This window comes from Salvelinus alpinus, chromosome 19 (genome assembly GCF_045679555.1).
Source record: "Salvelinus alpinus chromosome 19, SLU_Salpinus.1, whole genome shotgun sequence".
NCBI lineage: Eukaryota > Metazoa > Chordata > Actinopteri > Salmoniformes > Salmonidae > Salvelinus > Salvelinus alpinus.
Genome location: NC_092104.1, coordinates 40,934,096 through 40,952,507, shown reverse-complemented (window position 1 = coordinate 40,952,507; position 18,412 = coordinate 40,934,096). Strand labels below are relative to the sequence as shown.

Here is an 18,412-nt window from a genome sequence, read left to right as displayed (position 1 = left end):
TGAGGTTATTCCTTTGTGTAATGAAGAAGTACGGCCATCTTGAACGAGAGTCACTCGACGTGTCCTGTTTGTTAGAGGCGCGAGACCAGAAAGCTAGCTACAGTTGGTTTTAATCCTGTATTGAACACAGATCATCCCGTCTTCAATTTTATCGATTATTAACGTTAAAAAATACCTAAAGTTCTATTACAAAAGTAGTTTGAAATTCTTTGGCAAAGTTTACAGGTAACCTTTGCGATATTTTGGTGTCACGTTTGAGCAAGTTGGAACCGGTGTTTTTCTGGATCAAACGCGCCAAATAAATGGACATTTTGGATATATATCGACGGAATTAATCAAACAAAAGGACCATTTGTGATGTTTATGGGACATATTGGAGTGCCAACAACAGAAGCTCGTCAAAGGTAAGGCATGAATTATATTTTTATTTCTGCGTTTTGTGTCGCGCCTGCAGGGTTGAAATATGCTTATCTCTCTTTGTTTACAATGGTGCTATCATCAGATAATAGCATCGTTTGCTTTCGCCGTAAAGCCTATTTGAATTCTGACATGTTGGCTGGATTCACAACCAGTGTAGCTTTAACTTGGTATCTTTCATGTGTGATTTAATGAAAGTTTGATTTGAATAGTAATTTTTATAGTAATTAATTTTAATTTGGCGCTCTGCATTTTCTCAGGATTTTTGCCAAGTGAGACAGTAGCGTCCCGCCTAAACTCAGATTTTTGGATATAAATATTAACTTTACCGAACAAAACATACATGTATTGTGTAACATGAAGTCCTATGAGTGTCATCTGATGAAGATCATCAAAGGTTAGTGATTAATTTTATCTCTATTTCTGCTTTTTGTTACTCCTCTCTTTGGCTGGAAAAATGGCTGTCTTTTTCTGTGACTTGGCTCATACCTAACATAATCGTTTGGTGTGCTTTCGTCGTAAAACCTTGTTGAAATTGGACACTTTGGCTGGATTTACAACAAGTGTATCTTTAAAATGGTGTAAAATACTTGTATGTTTGAGGAATTTAAATTATGGGATTTCTGTTGTTTTGAATTTGGCGCCCTGCAGTTTCACTGGCTGTTGACGAGGTGGGACGCTACCGCCCCACATACCCTAGAGAAGTTAACCAACAGTGCAGTTCAAGAAGAGTTAAGAAAATATTTACCAAATAAAATAAAGTAAAAAATTACAAAAAGTAACAATAAAATAACAATAACGAGGCTATATACAGGGGGTCTGTGTGCGAGGGTACAGGTTAGTTGAGGTAATTTGTACATGTAGATAGGGATGAAGTGACTATGCATAGATAATAAACAGTGAGTAGCAGCAGTGTACAAAACAAATGGAGAGGGGGGTAGTGTGAATAGTCCGGGTGGCCATTTGATTAATTGTTCAGCAGTTTTATGGCTTGGGGGTAGAAGCTGTTAAAGAGCCTTTTGGTCCTAGACTTGGCGCTCCGGTACCGCTTGCCGTGCAGTAGCAGAGAAAACAGTCTATGACTTGTGTGACTGGAGTCTCTGACAATTTTATGGGCTGTCCTCTGACACCGCCTATTATATAGGTCCTGGATGGCAGGAAGTTTGGCCCCAGTGATGTACTGGACCGTACGCATTACCCTATGTAGCGCCTTATGGTCAGATGCCGAGCAGTTGCCATTCCAGGCGGTGATGCAACCGGTCAGGATGCTCTTGATGGTGCAACTGTAAAACTTTTTGAGGATCTGGGGTCCCATGCCAAATCTTTTCAGTCTCCTTTTCAGTCTCGCCCTCTTCACGACTGTCTCGGTGTGTTTGGACCATGATAGTTAGATGGTGATGTGGACACCAAGGAACGTGAAACTCTTGACCCGCTCAACTACAGCCCTGTCAATGTTAATGTGGGCCTGTTCGGCCACGATCAGCTCCTTAGTCTTGCTCACATTGAGGGAGAGGTTGTTGTCCTGGCACCACACTGCCAGTTCTCTGACCTCCTCCCTATAGGCTGTCTCATCGTTGTCGGTGATCAGGCCTACCACTGTCGTGTCGTCAGTAAACTTAATGATGGTGTTGGAGTCATGTTTGGCCACGCAGTCATGGGTGAACAGGGAGTACAGGAGGGGACTAAGTACACACCCCTAAGGGGCCCCAGTGTTGAGGATCAGCGTGGCAGAAGTGTTGTGCCTACCCTTACCAGGAACTTCCCTTACCAGGAAGTCCAGGATCCAGTTGCAGAGGGAGGTGTTCAGTCCCAGGATCCTTAGCTTAGTGATGAGCTTCGTGGGCACTATGGTGTTGAACGCTGAGCTGTAGTCAATGAACAGCATTCTCACATAGGTGTTCCTTTTGTCCAGGTGGGAAAGGGCAGTGTGGAGTGCTATTGAGATTGTCATCTGTGGATCTGTTGGGGCGGTATGCAAATTGGAGTGGGTCTAGTGCAGGCCTGTGCAATTCCAGTCCTTAGGGGCCTGATTGGTGTCACACTTTTCACCCATCCCTTGCAAACACACCTGATTTAAACTAACTGCATTTTTAACTAAAGATCATGATTAGTTGATTAATGAAGTCAGGTGTGTTAGCTGGGGTAAAAGTGTGACACCAATCAGGCCCCCAGGACTGGAGTTGCCCAGGCCTGGTCTAGGGTTTCCAGGAGGATGCTGTTGATGTGAGCCACGACCAGCCTTTCAAAGCACTTCATGGTTACCGATGTGAGTGCTATGGGGCGGTAATCATTTAGGCAGGTTGCCTTTGCTTCCTTGGGCACAAGGACTATGGTGGTCTGCTTGAAGCATGTAGGTATTACAGACTTGGTCAGGGAGAGGTTAAAAATGTCAGTGAAGACACTTGCCAGTTGGTCCGCGCATGCTTTGAGTACACGTCCTGGTTTTCCGTCTGGCCCTGCAGCTTTGTGAATGTTGACCTGTTTAAAGGTCCTGCTCACATTGGCTACCGAGAGCATTATCACAGTCATCCAGAACAGCTGGTGCTCTCGTGCATGCTTCAGTGTTGCTTGCCTCGAAGCGAGCATAAAAAGTCATTTATCTCGTCTGGTAGGCTCGCGTCAACGGGCAGCTCACGTCTGGGTTTTCCTTTGTAGTCCGTAATATTTTTCAAGCCCTGCCACATCCGAAGAGCGTCAGAGCCGGTGTAGTAGGATTCAATCTTAATCCTGCATTGATTGATGGTTCGTCTGAGGGCGTAGTGGGATTTCTTATAAGTGTCCGAATTAGTGTCCTGCTCCTTGAAAGCGGCAGCTCTAACCTTTAGCTCATTGCGGATGTTGCCTGTAATCCATGGCTTCTGGTTGGAATATGTACGTACAGTCACTGTTGGGACGACGTCGTCGATGCACTTGTTGATGAAGCCGATGACTGAGGTGGTATACTCCTCAATGCCATTGGATGAATCCCGGAACATATTCCAGTCTGTGCTAGCAAAACAGTCTTATAGCGTAGCATCCGCATCATCTGACCACTTCTGTATTGAGCGAGTCACTGGTGCTTCCTGCTTTAGTTTTTGCTTGTAACCAGGAATCAGAAGGATAGAATTATGGTCAGATTTGCCAAATGTAGGGTGGGGGAGAGCTTTGTATGCATCTCTGTGTGTGGAGTAAAGGTGGTCTATAGTTTTTTTTCTCCTCTGATTGCACATGTGACATGCTGGTAAAAATGTGGTAAAACTGATTTAAGTTTGCCTGCATTAAAGTCCCCGGCCACTAGGAGCATCGCTTCTGGATGAGCATTTTCTTGTTTGCTTATGGCCTTATAGAGTTGGTTGAGTGCGGTCTTAGTGCCAGCATCGGTCTGTGGTGGTAAATAGACGGCTACGAATAATATAGATGAGAACTCTCTTAGTAGATAGTGTGGTCTACAGCTTATCATAAGGTACTCTACCTCAGGCGAGCAATACCTCAAGACTTCTTTAATATTAGACATCGCGCACCAGCTGTTATTGACACACCCCCACCCCTCGTCTTACAAGACGTAGCTTCTCTGTTCTACCGGTGCATGGAAAATCCCACCAGCTCTATATTATCCGTGTCGTCGTTCAGCCACGACTCGGTGAAACATAAGATATTACAGTTTTTAATGTCCCGTTGGATAATCTTAATCGTAGGTCATCAATATTATTTTACAATGATTGCACGTTAGCCAGTAGAACGGATGGCAGTGGGAGTTTACTCGCTCGCCTACGGATTCTCAGAAGGCAGCCCGACCTGCGCCCCCTTTTCCTCCGTCTTTTCTTCACGCAAATGACAGGGATTTGGGCCTGTTCCCGGGAAAGCAGTATATCCTTCTCGCCGGACTCGTTAAAGGAAAAAGCTTCTTCCAGTTCGAGGTGAATAATCGCTGATCTGATGTCCAGAAGTTATTTTTGGTCACAAGAGACGGTAGCAGCAACATTATGTACAAAATAAGTTAAAAAAGGAGCATGTAAAACGTCAGCCATCCTCTTCAGCGCCATCTTATTCAGATCATTGTCTAATGTAAACATCCCTTATTACTGCACATCAGCAGAACATCAATACAGTTACAGTGTATGTTGGATGACATCAGTACTAACCAGGAAAGAGCAGAGGAAGATGAAGGACACAAAGTAGAAGTAGGCGAAGTCACTGCCACACTCCTTCCCCAGGTTGCCTGACCTCTCATCACAGGCTCTGTGACTCAAACACGACAGCATGATCTCATGCCACGCCTCCCCTGTGGCACTCCTGGAGAACAAGGGTGGACAGACGGACAGAAATACCTTTGAGATTACAATGAACACCTCTCACCAAGTTATTGTGGAAGATGGTCACAGTGTACAACTCGGGCGACGTAAGATGTTGCTAGCTACATACAACCCCTGGCTTACAGAGTTACAGGAGAGGTAGGGAGAGGGCAATAATGTTGGTGCTCCGTAAAGCAGAGGAAGGAGTGACTAAGGAAAAGGTGTATTTACCTGAACAGCAGCATGAGGGCCTGAAGAAAAGTGCGGAAGTTGTTGTGGTGAGTGATGGCTGTGTCCTCGTTGAGCTCAATGTTTCCAAACACCTGGTATAGTAAGGGATCGATTATACCCACAGATCATGCCAGTTTCTGCCTTACACTGCATAAATATTTTCTTATTCAATAAAAAAACTAAATTTCACACCATTTTAGTCCGTAGGCGTGTATAAACCAATTATTTTGAGGGAACATTTTCAAGGAAGTCCAGGAAGGAAATGTTCATATTTGGAAAGAATGGATGCAGCACTCACCTGCATACCAATGATGGCATAGATGAAGAACAGCATCGCTATCAGAAGGCAAACATAGGGCAGGGCCTGGAAGGACAAGAACAAGTGCTCTAAATACAAGTAATGTATACAGTGTACTGTGTGTGTGTGTGTGTGTGTGTGTGTGTGTGTGTGTGTGTGTGTGTGTGTGTGTGTGTGTGTGTGTGTGTGTGTGTGTGTGTGTGTGTGTGTGTGCGTGCGTGTGTGTTACCTTGAAGGACTGGACGAAGGTCCACAGCAGGATACGGATGGTGTATCCCTGCCTCAGCAGCTTGATGAGACGAGCTGCTCTGAACAGCCTCAGAAAACTCAGATTCAACAGCCGGTCCTGCAGGACCAGAGACAAGAACACAGTCAACATTACACCCTATTCACAGGAGACAATCAAAATATGACTACATATGACAATGATGCAGACAAGACGACATGATTGTATTTGGCTGGTCCTGGTTCAGCTTGCTAAAGGAGGCCAAACAATACATACATACAGACCAATTCACACAGTGCTGTAGCTTCTGTAAAGAAGGGAATGAGAAAGAGCAATGAGACAGGAAGGGTAGTCACTCACCGTTGTCTATAAGAGCAGTTGTTTAACCGTAGCAGATGGTGGCCACATCAGTGAATACATTAAACAAGAGGACAATGCAGAGAGAGGGACAGGGAAAGGGAGAGGGACAGGGACAGGGACAGGGAGGAACAAGGAAAAGTAAGAAAAATAGAAACAGTAATGACATACAGAAAGCCGGTAAAAGCTCAGAACACACACTTAAATCAGTCAATGCATTGGACAATGATACAGACATCTGGACAGATACTGTTGGATACTGGACAGATACTGTATCAATATGAGTATAGAACATTAATAAACAACTACTACAGGACGTGAGAGAAACATGTTGAGTGATTCACATAGAAGTGCTCATATGACAATAATGACACTAACACACACACACACACACACACACACACACACACACACACACACACACACACACACACACACACACACACACACACACACACACACACACACACACACACACACACACACACACACACACACACACACACACACACACACACACACACATACACACACACACACACACACACAAACGGTTGGACTCTGAATTGCCTCACGTTATCAGATCCCATATCAGACATCAGTGATGAATCAATAGTGTTAACAATCAGCTCTGTTCACAAACTTTCTCTCTCCCCCTCTTTGTCTCTGCTATCAGTCCTGGACTGGAGCCAAGACATCTTTGCTGAGATGGCTATTTAGCCTGTGTACAGGGCAGGTCCACATTGTAGAAACAAACCGTCTATACAGGCTTAGGTCTCTGCATGTCAATCATACTATTCTGCCTCATTAACAAGTAGTGTAATGTATATAGGGGAGAGTGGAAGAAACACGGTTTGTGCTGCACTGGACTCTTAACTTACATTGATTTCTGTGACCACAATGTCAGTTATACTTCCCAGCACTGTCACAAAGTCAAACACGTTCCAGGCATCCTTCAGGTAATTCTGGAACAAGAGGGATTGGATATCACTCACAGACTCAAGGCAGGCAGTGCATGAATTCAATAAGTATCAAATCATTGATCACTTTTGCCATATTGATAGCATGCAGATAAACAGGAAGGATGATAAACCCACCAGCGGGCCGAAGGCAATGATCTTCAGAATGCATTCCAGAGAGAAGAGGGCAGTGAAGACGATGTTGAAGTGCTTCAACATGGCCTCGTAGAAGTCTGGAGCTCCATGGAACTGGTGCAGAAAGAGAAACCAGTGAAGAACAAACACCATTGTAAAGGCCTCTCGAGTGACGCAACGGTCTAAGGCACTGCATCGCAGTGTTGCGGCGTCACTACAGCCTGGGTTCGATCCCAGGCTGTGTCACAACTGACCGTGACCGGGAGTCCCATAGGGCGGCGCACAATTGGCCCAGTGTCGTCCGGGTTAGGGGAGGGTTTTGCCAGGGGGGGCTTTACTTGGCTCATCGCGCTCTAGTGGCTCCTTATGGCGGGCCGGGCACCTGCAGGCTGACAACGGTCGTCAGGTGAACAGTGTTTCCTCCGACACATTGGTGCAGATGGCTTCTGGGTTAAGCGAGCGGGTGTTAAGAAGCGCGGCTTGGCGAGTCATGTTTCGGAGGACACTGCAACATCAACATTCGGAGGACACTGCAACTCCCCAACTCGCCCGTTGGGGAGTTGTAGTGAGGAGACAAGATCGTAATCACGAAATTGGGGAGAAAAAGGGGTTAAAAAAATTCTAATAATAAAAAAACACCATTGTAAATACAACTCATATTTATGTTGATTTATTTTCCATTTTTTACTTTAACTATTTGCACATCGTTATAACACCGTACATAGCCATAAAATGACATTTGAAATGTCTCTATTCCTTTGAAACGTTTGTGAGTGTAATGTTTATTGTTAATTTTTTATTGTTTATTTCTCTTTGGTTTATTATCTATTTCACTTGCTTTGGCAATGTAAACATATGTTTCCCATTCCAATAAAACCCTTTGAATTGAATTGAAGGATCCTACTATATTTTCTGGTGAATGAGCCAGACTGTACTAACCTTCATCATGAGCACAACGGTGTTCAGGGCAATCATGATCATAATGGAGTACTCAAACGGAGGTGACACCACAAACTTCCACATCCGGTACTGGAAGGACTGCACGTTCTCTGGCATGTAACGCGTCATTTGCTTGGCGTTGATGGCAAAGTCAATGCAGGCTCTCTGAAAAGAATGAGATGGAAATGAACACTTACATCCAATGTTCTCTTTCATAATCGCCACCCATTTCCTCATTATCATCAACATGGTCATCAGCACAATCATTAGTCGTCAATCCGTTACTCTTTCAAGCATTGCCTTCATTAGGACCATTGCATCTGTATAATCAACTAAGGGGAAAAGCTTTTCAGAGGTAAATACTGTGCAGAAAACCACCAATATCTAACTAGACAGCAAGCAGAGTCTATCAGAGCCAAGTGCAGTGGAGATGTGTGAATCCAGAGGATGAATACATGGCTGGCTCCTCCTGGCTGTGTTCTGGTTCCAGTTAGCTGAGTCAAGTTAGTTCAGCATACTGACAGACACAGACAGAGGGGACATACACTGAGTACACCAAACACCTGGAACACCTTCCTAATATTGAGTCCCCCCACTCCCCTTTTGCCCTCAGAACAGCCTCAATTTCTTGGGGCATGGACTGTGTAATGAAAGCGTTCCACGGGGACGCTGGCCCATGTTGACTCTGATGCTTCCCACAGTTGTGTCAAGTTGGCTGGATGTCCTTTAGGTGGTGGACCATTCTTGATACACACGGGAAACGGTTGAGCATTAAAAACCCAGCAATGTTGCAGTTCTTGACACAAACTGGTGAGCCTGGCACCTACTACCATGCCCCATTCAAAGGCACTTCAATCTTTTGTCTTGCCCATTCACCCTCCGAATGGCACACATACACAATCCATATCTAAACTGTTTCAAGGCTTAAAAATCCTTCTTTAACCTGTCTCCTCCCCTTCATCTACACTGATTGAAGTGGATTTAACAACTGACATCAATAAGGGATCATAACTTTCACCTGGATTCACCTTGTCAGTCTGTGTCATGGAAAGAGCAGGTGTTCTTAATGTTTTGTATATTCAGTGTATATCTATCTGTGCACAGTTGAGTCGTGTTAGGATAGCATACAAACAGACACAGGGAAACATATGTTGTTTTAGTTTAGAATAGGAATTGACAGAGATATATCTACTATGATTGCCTAATGGGGTCCCGGTAGACATGAGGTAGGGGGGACGGGGACGGCTCGCTGGCTTTGTGTCCGCCTGTGGAACCACAGATGGGGCTCCAGAATCAATTGTGGACCTGTGGACCTGTCACACTGGCCCTCAGCTGGGAGACTGTACTGCAGGCTCCACTGCAGCCTCACTGCCTCAACACGCACAACTGAACCCAGCATCAACAACAGCAGCAGTGAGAGAGACTGTTCCTGCACTGAGTACTCAGCATAATGTAAGGGTTTGGCAGTATGATTGGCAACATCTACAGAGCATAGTGAGCTGATGACCAACAAATCACAAATGGAGAGAGGGACCATTGAATAAATATTAATTGTTATTCCTTTCCTTTACTTTCTGTTCTGTAAACTCTTAGAAAAAAGGGTTCCAAAAGGCTGTCCCCATAGGAGAACCCTTTTTGGTTCTGGGTAGAACCCTTTTTGGTTCCATGTAGAACCCTGTGTGGAAAGGATTCTACAAAAGGGTTCTACCTTGCACAAAAAAGGGGTTCTTCAAAGGGTTCTCCTATGGGGACAGCAGAAGAACCCTTTTTGGTTCTAGATAGCACTTTTTTTTGGAAGAGTGTACTGTACCTCATTTTTCTCCAGGCTGCACTCTGACATGGCCTTGTCTCCCTGCTCCTGGAAGGTAATGATGATCAAGGCCACAAAGATGTTGACGAAGAAGAAGGGGAAGACCACGAAGTAGACCACGTAGAAGATGGAGATCTCTATACGGTAGCCTGGACTGGGACCCTGGTCCTCAAAGGTAGCATCCACAGAGTGCTTCAGAACACTGGAGAGGAACACAGGAACCATGCTGTCAGTATATGGAACCACTCACCACAACAGATGTAAATGTAGTTAAACTACTACAACAAGTGTAGTTAAACTACTACAACAAGTTTCTTACAGCAACTACAACATGACTAAGACCTAACTGGAAACGAGGACACCATTTCAAGTTCTACGTCTAAAATTAGGGACATAGTCAATTAAAAGCTTTTGTTAAAATGTAATAGGCATGTGATTAATGTTTAATGTTGATGATAGAAAGGTCCATTTTCATCAGCCGTGTTAAAATATTCCTTACAGTAATAGCCCAACTGAGAGAGAGCCTGGCCACTTAGCCCTCCAGGTTATGAGTACTGAGTCTGATTTAATGGACTTCTACCCTGACCTAAATGACTCACCAGTCCATCATTTTTACATATCATGCATCACTGGATTATTTAATAACATAGCTAATTCAATGATTTCATTGAGGAGGACAGAGGAGCCGGAATAAGAAGGAGAATTATGAACATGCCGGAAATTGCACAGACAACCCTCTCTGGTGTGCTGACCCGACAAGCCTGCGCACTTTGCTTGAATACGATATTAAAGACAATTACAGAGACTAGCACAGCACATTCTCAGAACATATCCTCAGGGCAGGCTTGTTCACCCTCTAATGTTCTAGTACTGGCTCTTTCTATAATTAATGGGGCCAATGTGTGACATTGGGATAAATGTTTTAAAATGGTTTGAAACAGAAATAAAAAGGGTTTTCATTCAGTTCCACATGCGTACTTAGAGGAGTAAAAGTTTATGTATGCAAATTGGCCCATAACTCCACCTATACAACATCATAGGCCCAGGACAATACATCCTTTAAGCAGGGTTCATACAGACATTGGCAAATGAAATTCAAGGACTCTCCGGGACTTTTTCAAGCACTTCATTGTAATTTTCAAGGACCGCAATGTTAAACAATTGAATAATTTATATAATTATACAGTACATATAGGGCCTAATATAGAACACCCCCCAAAAAGCATGAAAAAAAGTGTAGGCCATTACCACTTTAAGAATAAAGATTTCTTTGGCCTTGCCAATGCATTGATATTCAAGTTATTATTACATTCTAAAATATGTGAGAATAATGTGGACTTGCCTGACTAAAGAAATTGGATGCATGTATGGTGATTTTTCTCCGAGCCTTTGTGGGCGACGCAGGCACATATAATAAAGCTATGAACAGCGGTAGTATTAATCTCACCATTTGAATCTCACCATCGCTGTTTTTAGAATGGGTAAGCGACCAAAAAACAGGTTCCTTTTTTAATGGAAGGATTTGTATGGAAAGCCAAGTTGAAGACAACATTAGATGTTGTCCTCATAACATGCACGTGGTTTTACCCCAACAAAGATGTCAGATTTTCAAGGGGTGCCTATTCCAGTACTTGAATATCTGAGCTCCAATTTCAAGTTCAAGTAGGGCTACTTCAAGCCCCTTGTAATTGTTTAAAATTGCAGGTGTAACATGGAAAGCAAACTGTATTTGTCATGTTATTTCATTACCAGATCATGTTGTGAATAAGCACACTAGGCTGTATAATTTGTTGTCATTATATCCAGAATAATATCACGTAGTAGACTCGGTGTCCAATCCGAGGCACAAAAACACGTGAAAATATGAACTCAATACCTTGATGCTTTCTCTGTTAGATCTAACGAGACACTGCTGTAAATCAAATGGACAACAACAGATGATCACCAATGAATTCGCTAGTTCCAAAGCGGTTTTCACCGGCAAAACGAATGAGACACCAAAATATTCTGGACATTCCTTTGCGATCACCTTTTTTCCAGCACTTGGGCTGTTGTTGCATCGCATGCACTATCACAACAGCTGTTCGTCACTTCACTGTTATTCGGAAAATTCCTTCCTTGATCAGATGATGATGTGTGAAAATATAAAAAATATTACGTCGTAACTAATCAGCTGGACACCAAATGGCATCCAACAAGTATCATGCATAATTATTGAAAATTATTTAAGTTTTAAGTATCAAGGTAAGGGGACTCTTTCGGTTAGAAGCATTCGATTTTGCAATGCATACAGTATTTTGGATTTCTGTGCCCATGAAAGCTGTTTTCACCCCATAACATAAGGAGACAGGAAATGTTACGTAGTTACACTGCATTTCTGAGATCTTTATACAAAAAAACTGTCCGACAGCTAGATACAGGATTCTTACAGGGTTCAAGTTCAATGTCTAATTGAACTGATTAATGCTTGATATATGATATAATGACAATTTATACTGGACAGAAAAGTAATGTTTTATGTCACATGACTTTGGACAAATCCGTAAAGACAATAATCATGATTAAACATAGGTTTTAAATCAACTCCTGAATTTGATTGAATATACAGTTGAAGTCAGAAGTTTACGTACACCTTAGCCAAATACATTTAAACTCAGTTTTTCACAATTCCTAACATTTAATCCGAGTAAAAAGTCCATGTCTTAGGTCAGTTAGGATCACCATTTTATTTTAAGAATGTGAAATGTCAGAATAATAGTAAAGAGAATGATTTATTTCAGCTTTTATTTCTTTCATCACATTCCCAGTGGGTCAGAAGTTTACGTACACTCAATTAGTATTTGGTAGCATTGCCTTTACATTGTTTAACTTGGGTCAAACGTTTCAAGTAGCCTTCCACAATCTTCCCACAATAAGTTGGGTGAATTTTGTGCCATTCCTCTTGACAGAGCTGGTGAAACTGAGTCAGGTTTGTAGGCCTCCTTGCTCGCACACGCTTTTTCAGTTCTGCCCACACATTTTCTATAGGATTGAGGTCAGGGCTTTGTCATGGCCACTCCAATACCTTGACTTTGTTGTCCTTAAGCCATTTTGCCACAACTTTGGAATTATGCTTGGGGTCATTATCCATTTGGAAGACCCATTTGCAACAGAGCTTTAACTTCCTGACTGATGTCTTGAGATGTTGCTTCAATATATCCACATAATTTTAAATCCTCATGATGCCATCTATTATGTGAAGTGCACCAGTCCCTCCTGCAGCAAAGCACCCCCACAACATGATGCTGCCACCCCCGTGCTTCACGTTTGGGATGGTGTTCTTCACGCTTGCAAGCCTCCCCCTTTTTCCTCCAAACATAACGATGGTCATTATGGACAAACAGTTATATTTTTGTGTCATCAGACCATGTAAACCGTAGTCTGGCTTTTTTTTATGGTGGTTTTAGAGCAGTGGCTTCTTCCTTGCTGAGGGGCCTTTCAGCTTATGTCAATATAGGACTCGTTTTACTGTAGATATAGGTACTTTTGTATCTGTTTCCTCCAGCATCTTCACAAGGTCCTTTGGTTGAAAAACAAGTTTTAATGACTCCAACCTAAGTGTATATCAACTTACAACTTGTAACTTCCGACTGTATCGATGATCACCCCTTATATCTTAATATCTAATATCATCACATTAACTAAATTGACAGATATCAATGACTTATCAACAGCTGTAACAAGTTGTCCAGTGTAGGACATCCTTGCTGATAGCCTAGTTTATAGAAAAACCCTATTGTTCTACTGTCTGTCTGTGTCTGACTGTCTTTCTGTATGTCTGAGAGACACCAGGCCACAGCTCATTCTCAGTACATATCCCATGTTCACCCATTCTACTTCCTGTCTGTCTGAGAGCCATCAGGCCACAGCACATTCTCAGAACATTACCCCAGGCCTGTTCACCTCCTACTGGTATACTGTTATACTGTCTGTATGTCTGTCTGCAGGCCACAGCACATTTTCAGAACATATCCCCACCAGAGACTTCAACTCTCTAGAGCTACTGAAAAGGAGCCTGGAAAGTGGACTTACTCAGGCCAGCCCTCTCCGGTGGACACAGTGAAGAGAGTGAGGAAGGCCCAAAGCACGTTGTCATAGTGGAACTCATACTTCTTCCACACCCGAGGCTGGGCGGCCACCTCATCTTTATCATAGTCCAGGAAATTACCTCTGTTTAGGGGAGAGATAGAGAGAGACAGAGAGAGAGACAGAGAGAGAGAGAGAGAGAGAGAGAGAGAGAGAGAGAGAGAGAGAGAGAGAGAGAGAGAGAGAGAGAACAACTTACTACACACATGAACACATACAGGAATATGAATTCCAGAGACTCCTTTGATTAGGTTGACAAGACACTGTCCATGTGACAAATCAATAAGATACCCATACAAAAGCAGATAATTAATGACATTTTCTTCAAAGATTTTCTTCAAGGAAGATACAGTATATATACAGCAGTATGTGGACACCCCTTCAAATGAGTGGACACGGTTATTTCAGCCACACCCGTTGTTGACAGGTGTATAAAAGCACACAGCCATGCAATCTCCATAGACAAACATCGGCAGTAGAATGGCCTTACTAAAGAGCTCAGTGACTCACCGTCATAGGATGCCACCTTTCCAACAAGTCAGTTCGTCAAATTTCTGCCCTGCTAGAGCTGCCCCGGTCAACTGTAAGTGCTGTTATTGTGAAGTGGATACGCCTAGGAGCAACAACGGCTCAGCTGCAAAGTGGTAGGCCACACAAGAGTAGCGCGTAAAAATCGTCCGTCCTCGGTTGCAACACTCACTACTGAGTTCCAAGCTGCCTCTGGAAGCAATGTAAGCACAATAACTGTTTGTCGGGAGCTTCATGAAATGGGTTTCCATGGCCGAGCAGCCGCACACAAGCGTAAGATCACCATGTGCAATGCCAAGCATCGGCTGGAGTAGTGTAAAGCTTGCCGCCATCGCACTCTGGAGCAGTGGAAACGCGTTCTTTAGAGTGATGAATCACGCTTCACAATCTGGCAGTCCGACGGACGAATCTGAGTTTGGCGGATGACTGGCCTGCAAAGAGCCCTGACCTCAACCCCATCTAACACCTTTGGGATGAATTGGAACGTCGACTGCGAGCTAGGCCTAATCTCCCAACATCAGTGCCCGACCTCACTACTTTGAAGAATCTCAAATATAAAATAAATATTTTTTGGTTACTACATGATTCCATATGTGTTATTTAATAGTTTTGATGTCTTCACTATTATTCTACAATGTAGAAAATAGTACAAAGAAAGAAAAACCCTGGAATGAGTAGTTGTGTCCAAAGTTTTGACTGGTACTGTAATCAACTCACCATTACTGCTCTTAAATATGTATAGCTAAACCCTACCATCTGTGTTGATATGGCCAGTAGTCACTTTGCCACATGAAAGGTAAACAAACAAACAGGCAAATATAGCCTACAAGTCGATTCAGCACCACGGACAGCGATCACAAATGCCACGATAAGACAGTTAGGTCCAACAGAGATAAGTGGAAGATGTATTTTTTTGACAAAATGATTGATGAAAAACAATAAGCAGTCTTTTTAAATAACTTGATGTTCCTAAACAGGCTTCCTACAAGTCACTGACACCTTTCATGAAATGGGCATCACACATAATGAGTCCAAACGTTTCACAGAAGTTGGACAAAAATAAGGTCCAATATACATAAAAAAGCGGAATGTCTGTTGACTGTTTTGCTGCTTGTGAAATTTTAACAAAACATTTGTGATGTACATAAATAAAGCAACTGTGTGCGCCACCGTTGGCAAAATCATAACCAAGTGAGTTACCACGAAGACCAGCTTTTGGTCGGTCTTAATTATTCCTAGTTGTGCTCACTGAAATTGCCATATTGGCGCACATTTTCAAGAACACACCTCAAATATTTCCACCCCTCCCACCTCGGCGCAAGCCAGCTGATGTTAGACAGGTAAATTGTCAAACCTGACGTACTGGAAAATGCGGCAGTTTTTACACAACGAAATTGGAAACGACGGTGCGTTTGCCTCCTTACCTCCAGCCAAAAATAGAGCCCCTGGGCCGTACCACCACAGCTGCCCTGGAGGGGCCGCCATCTCTAGAGCTGTTACCGTTATTCCATGGTTTGCTATATCAATGTTAGGCCCAGTGCCTTGGTGCCAACTTTGCTCATCTGCCTTCTCCTGTTAATTTCAAAATGCCATTTCTTCTTGTGCCAGGCTTGCTCAGTGTACTGTACTGTAGACCTACCTGCAGTCTTTCTCCAGGCTCTTGGACTCATCGGTGCAGTAGAAGAACTTGCCCTTGAACAGCTGCACGGCGATGACAGCGAAGATGAACATGAAGAGCATGTAGACTATGAGGATGTTGAACACGTTCTTCAGGGAGTTGACCACACAGTCAAACACAGCCTGAGAGAGGACACACACATATACACATATACACATATACACATATACACACACGCACACACACACACACACACACATACACACACACATACACATACACATACACATACACATACACATACACATTCACATACACATACACATACACATACACACACACAGAAACATGGGGCTGGGTTAGATACAGTACACGCTGATGACTCTGTGTCCTGACAACACTCATCAATAAATCAACACCAGTGAATACATGTGTAGTGTACATTGGGTCAGGTCAGATAAAGTCCTATTCCGTACCTTCAGCTTGGGTAGGCGTTTGATGGTCTTGAGGGGCCGTAATACTCGCAGAACTCTGAGGGACTTGATGGTGCTAATGTCCTTTCCTTTGGACCCTCTGCACAAGAAAAACACTAAGTTAGACAGCAAGCCTGTAAGGTCAACACTGAAATGCTAAACCCTATGTGAAGGTAGTTGTATTCAGAAACTGCTAAGAACAACAATTGCATTAAAAAAGAGGCAAACCACTCGAGACCAAAGTCAAAAGCTTGTTGATGAATCACTGTTGCTTCTAAAAGTTTCATGAATGGAAAGGAAAGAAACAGAAAGCATTTGAAGAATGCTCTCTGATGGTCTTGACCGAACGTGAATGGAAATGTTCTTACAATCTAAGGAAATGGGGTTAGGAGAACGGTTGGTACTACATTACCATCTCCCACTACTCAAGACATTGCATTTTTAATAATACTTCCAAAATGATTTGTGTTTGAAAAATACAACAGAATAATAATTGATGTACACATTTTTTGTCAAAGCTGTAGATACCCTTGGTACAGATAATTGTTTGTGACAACCAAGCACCCATCCCCAACTGAGAATGGATTAGTAATCTCACTGTAGGCTCATGCCTCTCCATACCATTCAGATAGGTGTACTGTAGCATGTAATCCTGGATTACATGAGCGAATTGGACAGTTTGTGGATGTATAGCATGCAGAGTAGTTATCCCACAGAAATACACCTTCTCTGAGAGTTACATCTCAACACATATTTCTCCATGCAAATAACACCCCAAAAACTAAATCAAGTACGCTCGCACTACAGACTGTGCATCAGGTTTCTGCAGAAGAACCCGTAACCGGTGGTACAAAATAAACTGTGACGTTTCTTTTAAAGGAACCAATGCTGTTTTCATACACAAATCCTGCTCGTTAAGCTGAGATGGTGAGACTGACAGACGAAAAGATGAAAGGACGTTAGTGTAGAGTATTATGACTCATGGGGAAATACAGGAACAAGAGATATAATAGACTTTCTCAGATACAATGGGCGGAAAAACAGAACATCTTTTGAATCAACATGTGAAGAAGTCTGAGCCGAATCCCATTAAGTCTCTGTGTATATTAATGTTCCCTACAGACTCAGAAGAGCTCATGCTGAATCATCACCTTGGGGAGCTCTGAGAATAGCAATACAAGTGACTCGCAATACAGGCATCTCCAAATCAAATACAACGAAGTGATACAAAATACTGCATGTTATATCAAATGTAAAATAATTGACCCATGTGTGGTACAGTACACAAAATGGTCATGTATTTAAGGTCAATCATCCCATTGGTGAAACATGGAGGGATTTGAATGACTCCAATAAACAGTCGACGACACATAAATAACCAGTCAAAGATACTACGTGACACTTCACATTAATAAATGTTATATAAATAGACCTAGTCAATGTACAGTACAGTCAACAACATTTATATCACAATGTAAAATGTTCCAGCACCCATGTCACTCAATCCCATCTCTGTCTCAAATCTCGAGAGATTTCTCTGAAAAGGTGAACTCCTCCGTTGTTAAAGTAAATCCTACACAGCAGTCACTCATTTTCAACTGATAGATAAAGACAAACTTGTAAAGATCTCAGCATCTGGTGAAGATGATTAACACGGCACCAACAAGACAGTCCAGGAGGAGGCAAATGGCAACAGAGAGAAACAAATCTGCCAGCAACCTTCATTTTCCCCTACCCTACCCTGCCCCGCCTCTGTCTGCTGTCAGCTGCCATCACGAACACACACACACGCACGCACACACACACACACACACACACACACACACACACACACACACACACACACACACACACACACACACACACACACACACACACACACACACACACACACACACACACACACACGCACACGCACACGCACACACACACACGCACACGCACACACACACACACACACGCACACACACACACACACACCACTTCCCATCCAAGTGGGAATAAAAGCCATGTTGTAACTCTGGC

At 43.1% G+C, this 18,412-nt stretch overlaps 1 protein-coding gene across 1 annotated transcript in view; it reads right to left on the bottom strand.

Moving 5' to 3' along the window:
- Nucleotides 1-18,412, bottom strand: part of LOC139545645 (voltage-dependent N-type calcium channel subunit alpha-1B-like) — a 141,190-nt gene that overhangs the window by 17,348 nt on the left and 105,430 nt on the right. The window contains exons 30-41 of the mRNA XM_071353624.1: nucleotides 16,391-16,487; nucleotides 15,936-16,096; nucleotides 13,715-13,852; nucleotides 9,644-9,845; nucleotides 7,834-7,998; nucleotides 6,898-7,008; nucleotides 6,682-6,765; nucleotides 5,804-5,809; nucleotides 5,447-5,563; nucleotides 5,218-5,283; nucleotides 4,920-5,011; nucleotides 4,539-4,689 (exon numbers count right to left, since the gene is read on the bottom strand). Of these exons, the coding sequence (XP_071209725.1) occupies nucleotides 4,539-4,689; nucleotides 4,920-5,011; nucleotides 5,218-5,283; nucleotides 5,447-5,563; nucleotides 5,804-5,809; nucleotides 6,682-6,765; nucleotides 6,898-7,008; nucleotides 7,834-7,998; nucleotides 9,644-9,845; nucleotides 13,715-13,852; nucleotides 15,936-16,096; nucleotides 16,391-16,487 (1,390 nt within the window). The remainder of the gene's footprint in view (nucleotides 1-4,538; nucleotides 4,690-4,919; nucleotides 5,012-5,217; nucleotides 5,284-5,446; nucleotides 5,564-5,803; nucleotides 5,810-6,681; nucleotides 6,766-6,897; nucleotides 7,009-7,833; nucleotides 7,999-9,643; nucleotides 9,846-13,714; nucleotides 13,853-15,935; nucleotides 16,097-16,390; nucleotides 16,488-18,412) is intronic.